General features: G+C 36.2%; 1 protein-coding gene across 3 annotated transcripts in view; it reads left to right on the top strand.

Annotated features, from left to right (window-relative positions):
* The window catches only part of SLC6A11 (solute carrier family 6 member 11), a 109928-nt gene that overhangs the window by 25439 nt on the left and 66223 nt on the right, over nt 1-18266 (top strand). For all 3 annotated transcript variants that reach the window (XM_029996100.2, XM_029996099.2, XM_029996098.1), the window contains exon 6: nt 4656-4788. In XM_029996100.2, the coding sequence (XP_029851960.1) occupies nt 4656-4788 (133 nt within the window). The remainder of the gene's footprint in view (nt 1-4655; nt 4789-18266) is intronic.

Here is an 18266-nt window from a genome sequence, read left to right as displayed (position 1 = left end):
CTCCGTGTCTTTTTCCCACAGCATGCAGTTCTGCAACCACACTACGAGACAGCTGAATAAAGATTGATATCTCAGCTGACACATTTATGGGTCTGGAAGTTGAGGAGTGATTGTAACCCTATGCATAACTGTTGGCAGGAAATTAGTACTGAGAGGTACCATGAGACTGGGCACGTGGCATTCACGGGAAGTAGTGACTGGTGTGATGCAGTTCATCATCCACATAGATCCGCACAAATCTTCAAGTGAGAAAGTTGCCACCCTCTCTTAAATAAATTTACCAATCCTCCAGGAGCCACTCCTGTTGCTGGGGGTTTGTCCTGCAGCAGGTTTTGTCATGAAGTTCATACCTACGTGATACGACAGTCTGGTGCAGAGGTTCCAGGCTGCCTGAACTGGCTAGCTCATGTACCACAGCAGCACGGCTATGTCCGTGGTATATGTGTTACAGGCAAGTAACTACCTGTAATACTTAGCCCAGGTAGAGTGCTGTGTTAGCATGGCTGTATGGCATCCGGTAGCTGAATAAGCTTACAGATTTCTCCATAGCATTGATTTGCGTTACTGCAGCCATCTTACATGTGTTCACGCCTCCCTATCTTGGAAAAGAAATGCTGCTTATGTTTAGGTGCATATGTACATAAATATCACCTAAATAGCCAGAAAAAAAAATTGGTTTGACTGAAACATAAGGGAATTTGCTCATTATTTTTTCAGTAAAAATAAAGCTAAATGAAAAAAGTTTCCATTTCACAATTATTGTGGCCCAAACAAACATTTTGTTTTGTGGTTTTGTTTTTTTTTTATTGTATGTTCTCTTGGTTTAGGGTTTTTTTTGCATCTTAAAAAAAATACTATTAATTTTAAAATGTAGTATGCCACAACTAAAATTTAGAACCTTTCTAAGCAAACAACAATTAAAATTCTTCAGGCTGCCCCTGCTTATGAGTTTTTCTCATTTAATCTGATTGTGAAGTTCAAACTGAACTCAGACCAATCTCTTTCCAACCTGCATCTTTATATCAGTATACTATATACTTCTCAAAAATAATGATAAAAAAAATCAATTGCAGCTGTAAACTGGAAATTATAGGTAATGTACACTTACATGTCATTGCAGAAAGGTTGGATATGTATAGACTCACAACAAAACTATGTGATTTCCATATTGCTGATATATACTGTGTAGATGTGCTGACCATATATTATGCTGTGTGCCAACAGGTTGATAACATGCTGCTTTCTTTTCTTTTTGGGTTGCAAAAGGTCAAAGTTGTTTACTCTACAACAATGTTTTCTTGATATTACCAAGCTGCATTTGTCAAAGCTGTTCCTCCTCAATCCTGGCAGAGCAGAAATGTTACTGGTGGGTTAAGATCGTTGGTCTGGTAGGCTCTGCACGGAAACACTGGTGCCCAAATGAGGACCATTAAGACATTTATTGGCTAGTTCTTTTCCATGACAATAATTCATAGTTTGAGGCTATTTAGTCCATTTATAAAATGTTTTTGGTTAAAAAGAAACCTTTTAGTACCTGCAATCAAAATAGGTCACTTTGCAAATACCTGTTCTTTGCTTTGTCATCAGGTTTCTGTGGTGGGCTATCCACTCTTAACATACCTTTCAACATGGTTATCCATAGCTGTTATGGATAGCCATATCCATAGTTGTCAGTACACACTCATTGGCCTTTTATTGCCTAGACCCTGTTTAATCACATTATACCACTTTTTGTCTTGGTTCTCTTGCAAGTAACACGCTAATATTCAAGGTGAGCTAAGAATTCAAGGATTTCTTTTGCTTTTTGAATGAGAATTTGTAGAGAGGGTGAATGTCATCCTGTCAAATTCCACATGATATCACCTGTCGTATTGCTTAGAAGAACTGGTATTGTAAGTATCTATTTAATCAGCCTTTCTTGTATAATTATGGCTCAGTGACGTTATTTTCTATTCTAGACTGTAGATATAAAATATGTGCTTCCTCTTCCTGATTAAAATATATCCTTCATTAAAAGCTACCTCTCTTCATTTTTGAACATGTTTTGATGACAGTTCTTTAGGTTCTTTGCAGGTCTTAGCTAGCTGAGGGTGTTCTATGCTAGATCACTTCTCTCCCTAACTAGACGATGGCAGCAGCTTTGCAGAATAAAGCTGGTTACTGGATGAGGAGGAAATTTGGATGAGGTGGCAGTAATTTTACATTTAAGCACATAACACTTTCTATTGCAAAAATTTTGTGTAATCTCCCTCCCCCCCTCTTTTTTTTTTTTTTTTTTTAAGTGGAAAGATATTCTACCTGTATATTCATTGGAAAATAGGACGACAAACATCAGGCTTCAGGTTTGGTTTTGTTTTGTTTTTTTTCTTTAACCTGTTAAATCTTGTCCTGCCTTAGCTAAGCAGTAAACTTCTAGCGCATACATTGTAAATGGCTGCACCCCAGGGCTGCAGCAGGAACACCAACTGCAGCTCTTGAAATGTGTGAAAGACTGAATAGGTTCTGCAACATGGCCATCTGAATGACTTGGTGATAGATCTTTTCGTTTTTCTACCCTATCACCAGCTGTTGACTGTCTCCGTCTTCCTACTCCATCATTAGAGGCAGGTGAAGGAACTTCCCTTCATCCTCAACCTACTGCTGATGAAAGCAGAGAGAACCAGATCAGATTCCTCCCCAGGTAGCCCCAACATTTAGTTATTTTAGGCATGGCCTTGAATTACGTGATCGTACTTTATACTCTCTGAATTGATTGCCTCAGCCGATGACTGAGTCAAATGCAAAAGGAAGAATTATTTCATATGGGTAATTGCAGGTTGGACTTTTTTAACTTAATACTCCTCTTAACCTAAATATATTTTATTGTAATTAATTACATTATCTGTATAAATATATGCACATTAATTATACATATAATACAGTGTTTGTTATTATAGGGTTTTAACTGTTTCAGAGTACATGTGAAATTGAGTTCATTTGTTTTCATTCACAATGTCTCTGGGTGGGAGGGTAGTGTAAGTCTAGGGTCTCTGAGGCTGTATAGATAATGTAATAACAGATTTCAGAGAAAACTTTGCTTGGGATAGTTTATGTAAGGTTGAATGTTCTAAACTTTTATGTGAATGTGTATAAGTGTGCATACAGGTGTGCAAATATATTTATGGAAACACACATGGAATGAGCTGTGACCAGTCCCTATAGAGATTTGATTAAGCCAATAAAAGGCATGAATACCTGAAATGAATTATTCTGTGTATATAATTAGTAAATGACCAATTGCTTGCTTTAAGTTGTTTAAAAATTATAAGGTGTTTCCAAAACTCTGAATGTATGGAATTTAAATCCATATCAACTTCTGACCTCACGTACCAGTTAAGTCATACTTTTATTGTTCTGGAAAATTGAGATTCCTGAAAAAAAGTCTTCTAATTATCTATAGGGCTTCTTTCAGGCTTAATAGCAATTAAAAAATCTGAAGAGAATTCATGAAATCTTTGAGAACTATAGGAATAAATTTTTGCTCTTGCTTTTAACCTCTTCATCCATACAACCAGGAGTACCCATGTTTTATTTACGGGCTGGTAAATAATTCACATTTTGTTTAATCTGAGTGTTTATTTAAAGTAAAAATAAAAGGGCATAAAAGGACAGTGTATCTCCCAGACAAGACCATCATTCTTATATTAAAAAAATTGTTCTCGTGAATAAAATGCTAGCCGAGATTTCTGGAAACTAGCATTGAAGCATGGTTCTACAGGTTTCCTGTGTGAATACTAGCAATTCACTTGATTTTTCTGTTCCCAAATTCTTTGGGGGAAAAAAAACCAAAACAAAACAAAACAAAAAAACCCCCACCAACCACAAAAACTAAACCTCCAAACTCTTCACTCTATCTTGTTTACTAAGTTCGTAAATACTTCGGGCTTGGACTGTGAGCTGTGAGGGATGTTCCTAAAATAGATGAGGACTTCCGTTTTTAGAACTGAGTCTTAGTATTTCAAATACACTATTTTCAAATAGTAAATGCAATACATATTTTTGCTGACCACTTTTCACAAAAAAAGTTTTTGTTTTTGTTTTTTTTTTTTTTAAAATATTAACATTTTAATGTTAACATTTCCCAAATAAAATGCATCTGGAGAATGTCATGATGTTTGACAGTTTTGAAAATGAATGTTTTAAAATTATAGTTTCAATTACAAAAGGAAATTTATGAAAATAAATGTTGCAGGGTAAAAATAGAGGTTAGAATTTTTTTTCCTAAAAAAAACAGTAAATTTTTTTAATCTACAAAAAATCTTAAAAAATTGTTATTGTGTTTTATTTGGGCTTATATATGTCAGTTATTAATTTTTTAAAAGATGTGGGTTTTTTTCTTTGACTTTTATTTTATACAAAAGCTATTTTTAAATCTCTTCTATTTTGTCACTGACCTGGAAAAATTAAATATTTGTTTATTTTTAACCAGATGTAAAATCCACTGAGAATATTCTATTTTTTTTCTTCTGTCTCTTCTATCTTAGCATTGTGCATTTTCAATACTCAGTAACTAGGAGTCTCCTTGGTTGAAGTTGATTTGGTTTTAGCCATGTTTTATATGTAATGCTATTTTGCTTTATTATTATTATTAACTTTTTTTTTTTTTCCCTTGGAAGACGAAGGGTGCTAGCTATATCTGATGGAATTGAACATATTGGGAATCTTCGCTGGGAACTTGCAATGTGCCTCCTTGCTGCTTGGACTATCTGCTATTTTTGCATTTGGAAAGGAACAAAGTCTACTGGAAAGGTAGGGTTAAAATTCTGTGTATCATCTGTATTATGACTCTCTTGTGCTCCAAACCTGTGTTGTCATTTATATTTATTTGAATCAGAATGGTAGAATTTCACATGCATCTTGCATTGCTATAAGTAACTATACTTGGGGCTATATAAATTGTAATACTAGGTAATTAAGAATCAGTCATACTTTGCACTGTTTTGTTCCTCTTGGTTTTCATGATTTGCTTTTTCCCTAATTCTGTTAGATGAGGCTGTTTGGTTTTGTTTTGTTTTGGTTAATTCAGCAGACTACATTACTGGCCAGTTCTTGAACCCTGAAATAAATACTGGGTTGTGTTGATTTCTGTGCATGAGGTATCCAAAAGTTGAATTTTGTTCCAAACTGATAGAAGTTGAAACTCTCAGTGACAGAAGTAAATTACACACATAAGCAGAGAGAATTTAGAAGTATAAGCAACCTACAACAAATGCAAATGCAAGCAAAAGCAAATGGAACACCAAAAGCAGAAATAATGAAAAAAAACTTCAGAGATAAAGATGGACATATTAGGGGAAAAAAGAGAAATATCTAGTACTCTTGTAACTTTTTGAGGGAATGCCGTTCCATACTGGACACCCAAAAGAGAGAGACTACTTCACAGCCTAAGTGACTCATGGGATGATGGAGAGGTTGCCCCTGGAGTAGTAGCAGGTGTAGTTCAGAGTAGAATATATGATTAATCTACTAAACAGAGAGAGGAAAAGAGCCATAGTTCGGGGGGGGGGGGGGGGGGGGGGGGGTATGTGTCTGAAAAAAGCACTGCTTTCTCATGTTGGAACCAAAGAATACAAGGAAAAAAATTGGATTGAAACATTTTATGCAGTTAATTTTCAATTGTTTATTACTTAGCTTGGAAGTGTGGTTGGATTTTTTTGTTTGTTTCTGGTTTAGTAGCCTATGTTTATAAATGAAATGTTGAGTGGTTTGGTTTTGGGGGTTTTGTTTTGGTTTGGTCTTTTGGGGTTTTTGGGGGTTTTGTTTTTGGTTTTTTGGTGTTTTTTTTTTAAATTAGAAAATGTCAGAGTGAAATTTTTCAGCTTTCTCAACCACACACATCCTTCTTCCTATCAAAATTTTGGCTGAAACTATTTGTTGAATTCTGTCTGTATTTGCCAACTGTGTCAGTCAATCTGGTACTGCATTTTTCATCTAAGTATTTGGACGCACAGATTTATGCAGCCCTACTTTTATCAAGTCACTGCAGGAAAAATGCTGAGAAAGACTGTCTAGGGATATATATAAGCATGAATAGTTTAGAGGAAAGAGGGGGGAAAAAAAACTGAAGAGAAAAATATAGAGAAGCAAAGGTGATATAAGAGAATGACAAGATAGATGTCCATATGTCTTTGAAGCATGCACTCCAGGGAGGTACAAAAGTGGTTTAGAGTTGTCTGAGGAGCTACAGCTGGCAGTGAAGAAATGAAACTGAGCAAAACTAATTTTTTTTTCCATCAGAAAGAACGTCTGAAGATGGAGATCTATTCTACCATAGCATAATCTGACCCAAGGGTGGAGAAAAAAGCATGTACTGTGAATGCACATGCGTGCATGCGTGCAAGGTTGTGCAGAACTGCACTGTACTTAAGAAAAATAGCATTGGAGAAATCATTTGCTGATAGGGAGAGGCTCTAGTGATTTTGGAAAGGATATATTTTACACCTCTGCATTTCTGTGGTTTACATTCAGATTTTTATTGTTATTCTTATACATATCATACGAGATTCCTTCAGCTTATACCATTTCCTCAGAAATAGATCTTGCATTTTGGAAGTAATTAAAGTGAAACTGACCTGTTCGACTTTTTTTTTTTTTTTTTTTCTTTTCCTTGATAGCTTAGCTAAAACCTCAGATTACTGGTAGGTGGAATAAATTTTATTTGATTTTATTTCAGTGTCATTTGGATAACCACCTTTCTGATGAGGTTAGGTGAAACAGCCTGAGAAAGAGACATGTCTTGCCCACTTGAAATGGGAAAATAAGCTTTTCAACTAAGCAGAAATAACTATCAGTCATGCAACAGAAGTGCAAACAAAATGGAATTAATACCCAGTATTCAGCTTTTATAGGTCTCAAGCTTAAAAAAATTAGATCAAGGTCCTGTAAGAAGTAAACTCATCATATATTTACACTATTTAGATCAGTTTACCACAAGCAGCAGTTCTGTTTCCAAAATCATGAGGAAGCAGACCGGTAGATTCCTGTGTTCTTTAGGAATTCCTGTGGTATTCAGCAGTCTGCCTATGCATAGGATCCATTGCTTCTCAAGAAACATTCAGTAAGGTTCTTTCATAGCCAATATTGATAATTTCTTTTTCCAGTTGTGTTCCTGTAGTTAGTAAGGGAAGCTTTCTACTAGATGGATGTGTGACATTGCAATTGTTTTCCAGTGATGTGTTTTTTGTTTTTTTCTCCCCTGGACATAAGTTCACTTTTTAGATGTATTTAACAATTTTAATATTCTTATACTTGCCACTTATTACAGCCAAAGTCACTGGAAATCTGTGCCATCTCACTGCCTTCCCAGACCAGCTAAACCAAGACATAGCAGTCAAATGTTGTGGATGCTACAAAGGAATGAAATGCTCTGAAATATAGATGACAGAGCAGTCTTCTGGGCTGCAGTTTCAATTTCTGATGTATTGGCATTTCGAAAGTTCATATTTAAGCTCATCCAATTATAGTCCTTCACACTAGATTGAATTATATGCTCATTTCCAGGAAACATTTAAAATTGACTTCTAGCTTTTTATCATAAAATTAAAAGTGGTTTTAGGCTGGCCTGTTCAATTTGGTAAATACTTTAACTGGATTGAGTAATTTCAATGAAATAACACATTTATTCAAAGCACAAAACTTCTTAAAGTTTCATCACCTTTGGAAACATTTTCAAAGGAAGGTGTCCATAGGACAGAGTAGTTAGAAAGAGGACAAGGAAAACAGAAAGAGACAAAATGGAGAAGGGGAGAGAGAGACTTAGCATCTTTATACAGCTGTGCTCTGTAAAATATTCAAGAGGTTGGTTTACTCTTTTCCTCTTTTTACTCTGCATCCTAAGGCATAGTGAAAAAAAATCCAAGCCTTAAAAGCTGTCATAAAATAAACCCATCATTCTCCAACTAGCACTACTACAGAACTCATCTACTCAGATTATGAATATTTAATATTTTAAGATATTAAATATATTAAATCTAACATAAAGTTTAACTCCAAATGAAGTGCTTGTGACACTGTTAACGAGATGTTTCAAACTTTTCCATTACTGTTCTTGAAAGTCATGACTTTCTCACAAAACTTGTTAGTTTGCACTTCCAACAGATGTGTAATATCAAAATAATTTCAGGTGGTTCTGGCAGCTTTCAGCAGAGACATATTTGTGTCTTTTGTGAGGTTCTTTCCATTAATTATTCAATCTTACATCTGAAGTTATTTGCATGCTAGCTTTCACATTTAAAATGTTGCATATATACTAAATGCCGGGTCTTTGAATGAGAAACTCAAAATCCAAATGAGAAAAATATAACAATGTGATGTTATCATGATGATTTGTGTATACTGCAACTTGCTGAGCTTGATAATACATGATATCCATCTTATACAGAAGTATTTTCAGTAGCCAGCATCAAATGCTTCCAAAGGTAAGGTAAGAACTATGTAGAAGGCTGAAGAAAGTTAATTTTCTAAACATTTAAAGTATCATTCTAGACTCTGATCATTAGGGCTTGGTTTAGTATCTTATTTTTCCAAGGTATTTTTGATGGCTAATTATGACAATTCTGGGTATTTCTATAATGTATATACCTACATAGTTGCTAAGTCTTGCTAATTTTTGATCTTCATATAACTTTCATGAAATCTTCAGGTACCAAGGAACCAGTTCTTTTTCGGATCTTGACTATCTATTTATTAATTCAACTAAATGTCCTTGTGCTTTAAACTTTGAGAAAGGGGGACCAGAAGTTCCTAATCTATTTTTCCTAAATTGCTTGCTGAAGGAAGTAATCCTAATATATATATTTTTTTTTTTTTTTAATGAGAGTATATGAGTTTTTTCAGATAGTGATCACTCCTCTGAGCTCATAGTGACTCCTCACTTGTAGCAACTTCTGCACAATTCCTTTTGAAGTCAGGAGGCTGGTAGACTTATAGAGTTATATACAGGCATTATGGTAGTCTCTGTCTTACTCATCAGTCCATTCCTTTACTGTTCAAGCATCTTGCTTACTTTTTAAATGCATCAATACAGCCCTGTCTGGTGGTGATACTGTTAGTTTGGAACCCTGTCAGGTACGTGGATTTATAGAACCACAAAATTGTACAGGTTGGAAGGGATCTTGGGAAGTCTTTTGTCCAGCCTCTTGGTCAAAAAAGGATCAACACTGAACTCGGAATGATTTTCTTAGTGCTTTGACTGGCTGCATCTTAAAAACCTTCAAGGACAGAGATTTCACATGTCTTGGGGCAACCTATTCCAATGCTTAATTGTCCTCATGATATGAGACATTTTTTAAATACTTTTTTCCTACGTGTAGGTTCATTTTAGTATTTAATTTTGTTACTGAATTACACATTTTTTTGCTTAGCTTGTTATATTTCTGTCATCCACTCCTGATTAAAACACATTTTTGTATCATCTGTGTTACTACGTAGCATGGGTTTGAGTGCCTGCAATTATTTATGCACGCAAAATGACTTGAAAATACTTCTGTATTAATAAGCTAAGTTAATAGCTGGATGGTTTTTTTTCTGGAGTCTTTCTTTCCTAGTCAGCATCACTGGCCTGTTCATGAATGGGAGTGGCAGCTAATCAGCATACAGTATGTCATGCAACCATGGGACAACTGACCAAACTTGCTCATGTCTTTATAATACCATTGCATGATGTGCTGCTTCTGTTCTCTGTGCTGTATAAAAAAGCACTACTTCTGCCCGCTCTGTAGATGAGGAAGGGTTGAATCAAAAGTGTTTAAAAGCAACCTACAGTCTTGCTATCATTTTTCAAGTATGGATATTAGAACATTTTACCACACCCCCAGCTTTGCATTTTTAATTGTGGTATCTTATGTTTGAAAGCTAGCCACAAAGAGAAAAGTAAAACTCCTTGTAAAAGGGAAACTAATAGAATAATGACTAATAGATTTGGATCCAAAGGCTGGTTTAGGCAGTGAGTATTTGATGTGTAATAAATGCCATAAACTGCCCTAGTCTTATTGGAAAGAGTTGGACATAGCTATTATGGATAAACATTGCCAAAAAGACAGCTTCCATCTTACAGAACATTCGTAACATATAATATTGCCATATGAATTTGCACCCCAAATAATTTTCTTTGCTTTGCTACGTATTCTATGGCAATAGAATACATTATTAAATATTAAATATTAAATATTAAATTATTAAATAATGATTTGGTTACAAAAAGCACACAAGAGAAAAAGCTTATGTTCCTTACAAAATAATAAACTGCATTCAGATTTACAGTGCGTTCCAATTTGTTCTCCGAAACCTTTCCATAAAGAAATTTGTGTAACACCGATAAGTGTAATTATTTCTGATATAATTTTTCTGGGTAACACTAATTTGAAAAAAATCTGGCTAGCTGGAGGGAAATTGCTTTTGGTCTGGGAAACATTTAGTAAACAAACAAAAAAATTAATGTCTGTTGTAAAACTGTAGGTCAGGCTTTGTCATTATATGACTTGGCACAAAGTCAGCATTTTCTGATATGAAGTATTAAAAGAATATTGTTGTGTGCCTTCAAGATTTTCTGTTATTTGGTATTAGAATATCACACTGCTTGTATGACCAGTAAGACCAAGACTCATATATCTTTTGGGTCTTTTTGAATGAGTTCTCATTAGTATCATAAAGACTATACTTCTATTCTTTTGCCAGAGCCAAACCCAAATAAATCTTCCACGCTGTTTTGTACTTCTTCGTTAGCTCCTGGCCAATATGTGATGAGAAATCCTTTTCACATTGTTTCAGGTTCATCTGGAAGAGGGCTCGTAAAAGTCCGTTCTTCACATTTGTCTGGAACTAGTTTCTGTATGATAGAGATAGGCTTCAGTAATCACTAGATATTATTCTGTCTGATTCTGACTTCTGAATCTTTTGATCCTTTCCTACTCTTCGTGTTGAGTTCCCTGAAGTTCTACATCATACCTCATCTTAGAGTGTGTTAAGTTTATGCTGTGTCTCCACTTGATATACTTTAAAACTACAACAAAAGGAGACGCTAATAAAATAGAGGGTGATGCTGAAAGGTAAGGTCAGGAGCGTTGTCCTGACTTGACACAAGAACATGCAGAAAGCATCAACTCCTTCACTGGTATCAAGTGTCTACAAAACGATCTAGAGGAGTAGACCCAGAGCTAAGAGGCTGTCCCCCCTGTAAAAAGCTGTGGATGTTGCTCTAAAACAAATTTGCTTGGTTTTTCAGATTATAATCAACTTTGAAAACGTCTTGCACACTGTCTCATCAAGCTTTGACTTGAAAACATGCTAGAAGACATTAATATGATTCTGTTTATCACTTGCTGCTTCTTTTCACCTTGTAGGTACTCTCTTAACCATAGCACAGAAAGCATTGCTGAAAGGTATTGCTGTGCTCACGTCTGTTTAAGTGCTACATAAGAAAAAGCACTGATACAGCTACTCCCTCTACATAAACATGAGTTGTCTAAGATGCTTGATTAAATAGTCCTGCAAGTCAAAAGCTAAAATAATAGATTAATGATTACACAGTATCTCCTCGTGAAACATTTATGACTTTTCTCCTAATTTATCATTGGATAGCTTCATATTATCCATTGCATCTCAAAAAATACTGTTCGGTTAAGAAAATAATTTGCAGTTCATCATCATAAACTATTAGAAATGACCTTGCAAGCTTGCTTGGTGATGTAGTTATTGTATATAAGTGTAAAAGTATGAGGCACTTGATTTTTTTTTTTTAATTTTTTTTTTTACTTGTCACTTTCATTATTCATTGCAGTATTTCACTTGACATATGATGACATCACTGGAAAAGTTATAAACACCTTAGCAAAGCAGAGAACTTTCTTTTCTTAAAGGAGAAGCAGTACTGTTTTACCTACCACAAGTAAGCAGGATATTGGGTTGAATATGTGTAGGTGATGGCATAATTTGTTATTTTATGATTATGCTATTGAATTTTTTCTATGTATGTGCATAGTGTGTTAACCTGTAATGTTCTCCATAGCTCTTTTCTGCTTAATGGTTCTGATGGGAGCCTGTCTCATTCTAAATGTTATGTTTGACAAACTTGGTTAGATTCCATACGGACTCTCAGATTTTTCCTGGTTTGAGTGTTTTATTTAAGCTTTACATGTAGAATTTAGAGAAGAGTCTTGTAAAGGATGCTAAGTGTATTTTATAGCTGTGATCAATATGAGGGTCTTGAGCTGGACTTCGTGAAATTCGTTTTGTAACTGCATGGCTGTTGTCCTTCCCAATGCTGCACTGTTCCTTATTTCTTAATAAGTTCCACTGATCAGTTTGATTTGCTAAGCTGAACGCAGTGAAGGGCCATTTAAGTGTAAATTGTCAAGAGATTTTATGGAAGTCTATATTAATTCTATGTGCTAAAAGACCAGAGAGAAGAGAAAACAGTAAGGTACAGCCTGTTTGACTGGGGCATCTTGACATAGACCTATTAACAATAACAGAAAAATGGCTTGGTAAGTAGTTTTGACATTATAGTTATTCTATGAACGTGATGGGCAGGAAACAATCAGTGAAAACTGTAAGACCGTTCATAATGAATAAATAAGATGGCCAATGAAATGTACTAAAATATATTTAATTAGCATCTGCATTTTAGCAAGGTTTAACTAAAGGTGTAGAGCCCTGTTTTTTTCACTCTATAGTATTTCTGAAGACTTTCTGTCCCAGGTTGCATTTCTGATAGGCCTGAGTAGTTAAATACAGAATAGACATCTGAGCTGTTAAGAGTTTATTCCAACAAATCAAACTCCTCGCTATGCATTACTAGAAAAAAAATAAGGCTGCAACTGTACTTAACTATTATTACATTTTATTTTTCATTTCTCTCTTGAAGGAAACCCCAGAATTTGTGTGAACAGTTTAAAACGCAATATGTAAGCTCTCAGGCTCTGGCTGGCTGAGTGTAGTGTCATCTCTCGCTATTGAACACTACACATTCCCCCCTTACCTCTCTTTTAATAGTCATGCTCCCTCCTTCACCTGCATTTGCAGTGCTGGGTGCTGATTTATGGATGTTTTACTGTTCACCCCCCAGAGAACTTCATTATCCAGGCTAGAGACAATAGAGTGCACACTAACAGTAAATTATCTTTCACGGTTTCTTTTTTCACCCCCAGCTCGTATTTCCTTATATTTTGTGAATGATTTATACAGTTCTCAGATAGTTGAGATGTTTTCAATTTTATGTAGCAGCTACTCAGAACTTCAAGATTTGAAGGCTTTTCCCCTTCATTCCAAGCCTTAGATTTTGCAAATCATCTCCCAAGGCCATCACTGTTAGAATGTATCCCTATGGCAAAAGAATGACTCCATAGACCTTCCCACCGCAGGAAAGGCAGGGAGGGCCAGCAGCTTCTGTGCCAGCCTGCATACACCTGCTTAAGGTGGCCTGTTTGTATGCAGACTTCTTTTCTTATGCTAGATAGGGCCATGGGTTGATTTTCTTTCTCTGTCCTCAGACAGCCTCTGCTTGGACCTTCTGTAGCAAACATGCTTCCCTTTCGTTGTGCACGTGTATAAAACATAGTTTATCACCCTGGAGTGTTAGGTTTTTCAGCTTGCATGCAGGTCTGTTCTGGTTCTGGGGTAAACTGCAGCGTGCATTGTTTTAATCTAGCTTTAGTGTCTTTGAAATAGATTATCACACTATTGGCAGACCTGAATAGTGCTTATATTTCTGGCTGTGGATAATTCTGTATTAATTGAGAGAGGACCCAATTTTACATTTCTTTCATAGCAGCGCATCTCTGTAGATGTCAGAGTGCCTTCTAATTTACAATTGTGCAAAAAGGACTGTCATGTGGACCTAAACCAAGGAAAATAATTGAAAAGATTGATTATATGGATCTGGTTGAAAATATGAGCAGAAAGATAAGTCAGTGTTTCAAGACGAATGCATGAAACAGGTGGAAAAACTGCTAGGATTAGGATGTTTCTTTTCCTTGAGCTGATTACCAGCAAGACACTGCAAGGTATCTGGCACGCTCAAAGACCCCAAATTCAGAGATGGACTTATCATACCTTTTACCCATCATTTTCTCTGCCCTCCCATCAGGAGTTAAGCCTTGCTTGCCAGCAGTTAAGACTCAGTCACTAGTCCCAAAGAAAATTTATTTCTCAATAGCAGACCATATAAAGGCCTTAATGGATTCAATGAGGCAGAAAGAAAGAGTAAAAGGACAGAAGAAAAAAAAATAAGAGAAAGATGTGTGGAAGAGAAAAAAAAGAAAAAGAACTGGGGCCCATTGTAGAAGCCCAGGAAAAGGAACTAGGCAGCAATGATTGTATCTCCTGAAGTGTCTTTTGTTTTAGCCTAAAGTAATAGCAAAGAATAGCCCTTCATGGCGAGGCTTTAACACTCTGTCCAAGACTGATCTCTGTATTCAAAGGGAGAAAGTAGAACATTCATGAGATGCATGCAGAGTTCCTGCTCTCCGCCTCCTCTGTGTGAGGTTTTAAAACAGCTACTGCGATATTTTTTTTCACTCTCCTGTGCACTGAGCATTTAAGGACACCTCAGATTTGTTAAAAAAGGAGATTTTTTTGCCTCTCTCAGTGATTTTCCCAAACTTCTGTGTGATAGCTGGGGAAAGTATCAAATAGTAAACTTAAAACAGAATCGTATCTTCATGATTTCATTCCTTCCCACCTACTCCTTAACACCAGAGATCTACTTTTATATGAATACTTACTTAGACTGGATCGAAGCCCTGGTCCACAGCCCAAGCAAGTCAAAAGTGTGTTTCAGTGCACTGAAGGACAGCTCAGGGCACATGCAGATGTGACAGGTTTTGGGCAGAGAAATCACCTGATTTGTCAACGTAGTGTAAGAAAAGGGGAGGGGGAGGGCAGAGGGTGGAAGGCCAGCTGTGATATTTGCAGCAGTAATGCAGTGAAATTTGCTGAAAAATTAAAGGTGAAGCCAAAAGGCACAGATTAACATTGAGGCATCTCTATAGGAGAAATATGTTGATTGGCTAAAAGTAATACATACAGGTTTATTTTTTCCAGTAAGGTTACCAGACACTTTTAGCCCATTATCGAAAATAAATACACTGACCCAATAAAACAAGACTTTAGAAATGCAATAGTTTCAGTCATTTGTTCCTACACGACCTCTTCAGATTTCATTTCTCCTTTCACAGAACCTGCACTTCCTTACCAATTGTCTTATCTGCCCGCCCCCCTCCCCGCCAAAAATCAGTGAACAATGCCATACAGAAGCACATCAAAAAGGAGCCAGAATATAAGTTGTTTTGTTTACTGTGATTGTTGTTGATGCACATGTGTCAGGGCTAAAATGTTATTTCTTCAGGTCCGTGACACACTGCTTATATCTGTGATTTATAACTGTTGAGGTTTAGGAAGCTATGTTTTACAAAACTTTTGTGTGGTTTCCCATGTCCTAGTCTCTTTGTATGTGTACAGAAATCACTATAGATGTTGCTTTTGCTGAATCTTAGTTTATGTATTTGGAATATTACTTGCACCTTTTCTTCAGCAAGACCATACAAGGTATCTCCTTGGTCCCTCAACTCGAATACAGAAACATGAGAGCTGGTATCCATTTATAGCACTGACTCTCTTAGTGATGCTTCAATTTCGTACTTCTCCAGCTGAAGTAGAATAGATATAATCCCCTATTCTCACACAGGTAGTTCTCAGATAGTGCTAATCTTATATAGCTTCAAGATTGGCTCATTCTTTGCAATTTACAAAGCAGTTTATAGGTATCCATTCCTGTGGCACTGTATGCAAAGGTTAGTATTTTATCAAGTTCCTGCCAGTGGGAAGGCAGTCTCTTTAGTTTCTGCAGTCAGTATAGGCCAGATTTTTGGCTTTATCTACAATGCAAAGATGTCTTTGTAGTAGAAGTTTTGTTTACAAGGCTGTTCTTGTGAGATTTACAAACTTTAATTCTGTATACCACCCTGGTGTCAACTAACATGGACTGAATCCAAACTCAGTCTTAAGAATGGGAAAGCTTAATGAAATAAATTGCTACATGAGCAACAAAGGCAGCTTCAGTCAGCTGCTGGTGCTATGTTGGTAACTAAAACACATCCCCAAGTGAGTTGGCTGCCACGCACCTGCTATTCACTTCTGCTGCTGGGCAATTGAAAAATTTGTGTGATTAAAAAAGAAAAGAAAAAACCTCAAAATATCCTGTATAAGCTTGATTGTGTCATATGTAGAAAGCATAAGGCACTGCTATAATGACACAAAGAATTAACTGTAATAAAAACTTCTTTGAGTTATTTCCTGTGGGTATAAAATCTGTTCACTGCCATCTGAGATAACTAACCGTAGTTCAGGTCAGTAAGCATTTTTGTGGTTTAGTTTCTATGTCACTTGTTCCTTGAGTGCCTTACTGAGGTTAGAATCTCAGTGTACCAAGTCTTAGATGAACACAGTGAGATGCTTCCATTCCCCAAAGAGCTTGCCTTTACATCCGCATAACAGACAGCCAGAGATCTCTGTTGAACTGAAGGGATGAAGGGAGAGCAGAGAGATCAAAGCATTTGCCTAAGATAGAAAAATAAATCTGTGGCAGTAACATAATCTTAAGTCACACTGTCTTCCAGCTCAATGTCTTTATTGTGTGATTCCTCTCATCTTTCCAATGCATCGTGTCTCCTCTTAGACTGAAACTCAGCTCAAAACCACAATTAAATTGCAGCACACTGTCAGATCAGTGTCCTACAAGTCAGTCTTGAGGTGATTTAGGGGCTAGATGTAGAGGAGACTGTTTAGTAGGGAAGTTATAGTGCAATAAGCCTTTAAATAAAATAACAATGTGACTAACTGCATTATAATAGATGTAGTAGCCATAGGGAATGGAAATGTGGAGAATTAGGGTCTGGATGATAAGGATACTTGTTAGTTTAGGTGGTAAGGCTATTTATTATATTTCTGTTTAATAATTATTATACTTAATACACAAGTAGTATTGCAAATGCTTTATGGTGAATACATCTCTCAGCTGTCACCATGGTGATAAGGGCCTATATTCCTCAGTGGATGATAGAAATTTGTCTATCATCCTGTGGGTAGACAAACACACACCTTTTTCAATAATAAACAGTAAGCTCTTTATTATCCTATAAACGTCCTGAACCTCCCAATAGAATCAGAACAGGTTTGGTTGGAAGTGACCTTTAAAGGTCATCTGGTCCAATACACAAGACAGTTCCATGATTACAAAAATTATCAAAAGAAAGAAGAGGTATGAGTGTGCTATAGGGATGTCTTTTTTGCCTGTTTGTTTACAAATCATTTTTTTCCCAGCATTTAACACACAAGATTAAATAATGCTGTGGTACTCTCAGAAAGCTGTGCAGAATTGACTGATAAATCATTTAGAGATGGTGACTAACATACCTGCTTGAGTGGCTGCAAGACTGATAGACTACATAATCAAAAAGAGGCTCACATGTAAGTAGTTTTGGTGCAAAGTTCTAGGGAAATTCCTAATTCCTATAGTATTGATCTTTCATGGTTTTAATATTTGCTATTATTTAAATTTTTTAATGTAGTCATGCATTTATTTGATGACTTTTCATATGCTGGCTACAGTACCTGATTCTCTTCTTACCTCCTTCCCAGTCAAAGCCTTTGTGCAGATAGTATACACTGATTGCTATATTGATCTTTGCTGACTGGCACCTTTTACCTTTTGTGGCTACCTGAAGAAGGAGTTCTAGCTAGGAAATCTCACCTACTAATCATTTTGGTAGACAGCATTGTATCCACTTTCCAGACTGCATACAGTCGCCTTTTTTTTCCTTAGTGGTGGTGTTCGTTTGGGAGTGGGACATGTGTGGTGGTTTTTTTGTTTGTTTGAGGTTTATTTAAAGGCAAGTGAGAAAAATCAAGCAGGGCAAGCAAGCAATCTAAGCTGGAGATGATAAGGAATGTTCTGGTAAAGCTCTATTTCACTGGAAAATGTTGATTCATTGAAACTAGTCATTCTTCAGAGCAGCTAGTGATTACATGAGGCCAACACTCATCTGGAAAACCCAGTTTCATGTTCTCCAGCAAGCACTCAGAGGTCAAACAAACCTTTACTGTCCTCTGGATCAGAGGAATGAGTTGGCCAAAAATGCTGATTGCATTCCAGTGCAGATTTGCAATTTTTGTGTGACAAGAAAATCATTTCCTGTCCCTTGCATCTTTATCTGCTTTACAGGTTAAACTTT

This window comes from Aquila chrysaetos, chromosome 20, assembly GCF_900496995.4.
Source record: "Aquila chrysaetos chrysaetos chromosome 20, bAquChr1.4, whole genome shotgun sequence".
In the NCBI taxonomy this organism is placed as follows: Eukaryota; Metazoa; Chordata; class Aves; order Accipitriformes; family Accipitridae; genus Aquila; species Aquila chrysaetos.
This window is presented reverse-complemented; position numbering and strand designations above follow the sequence as displayed.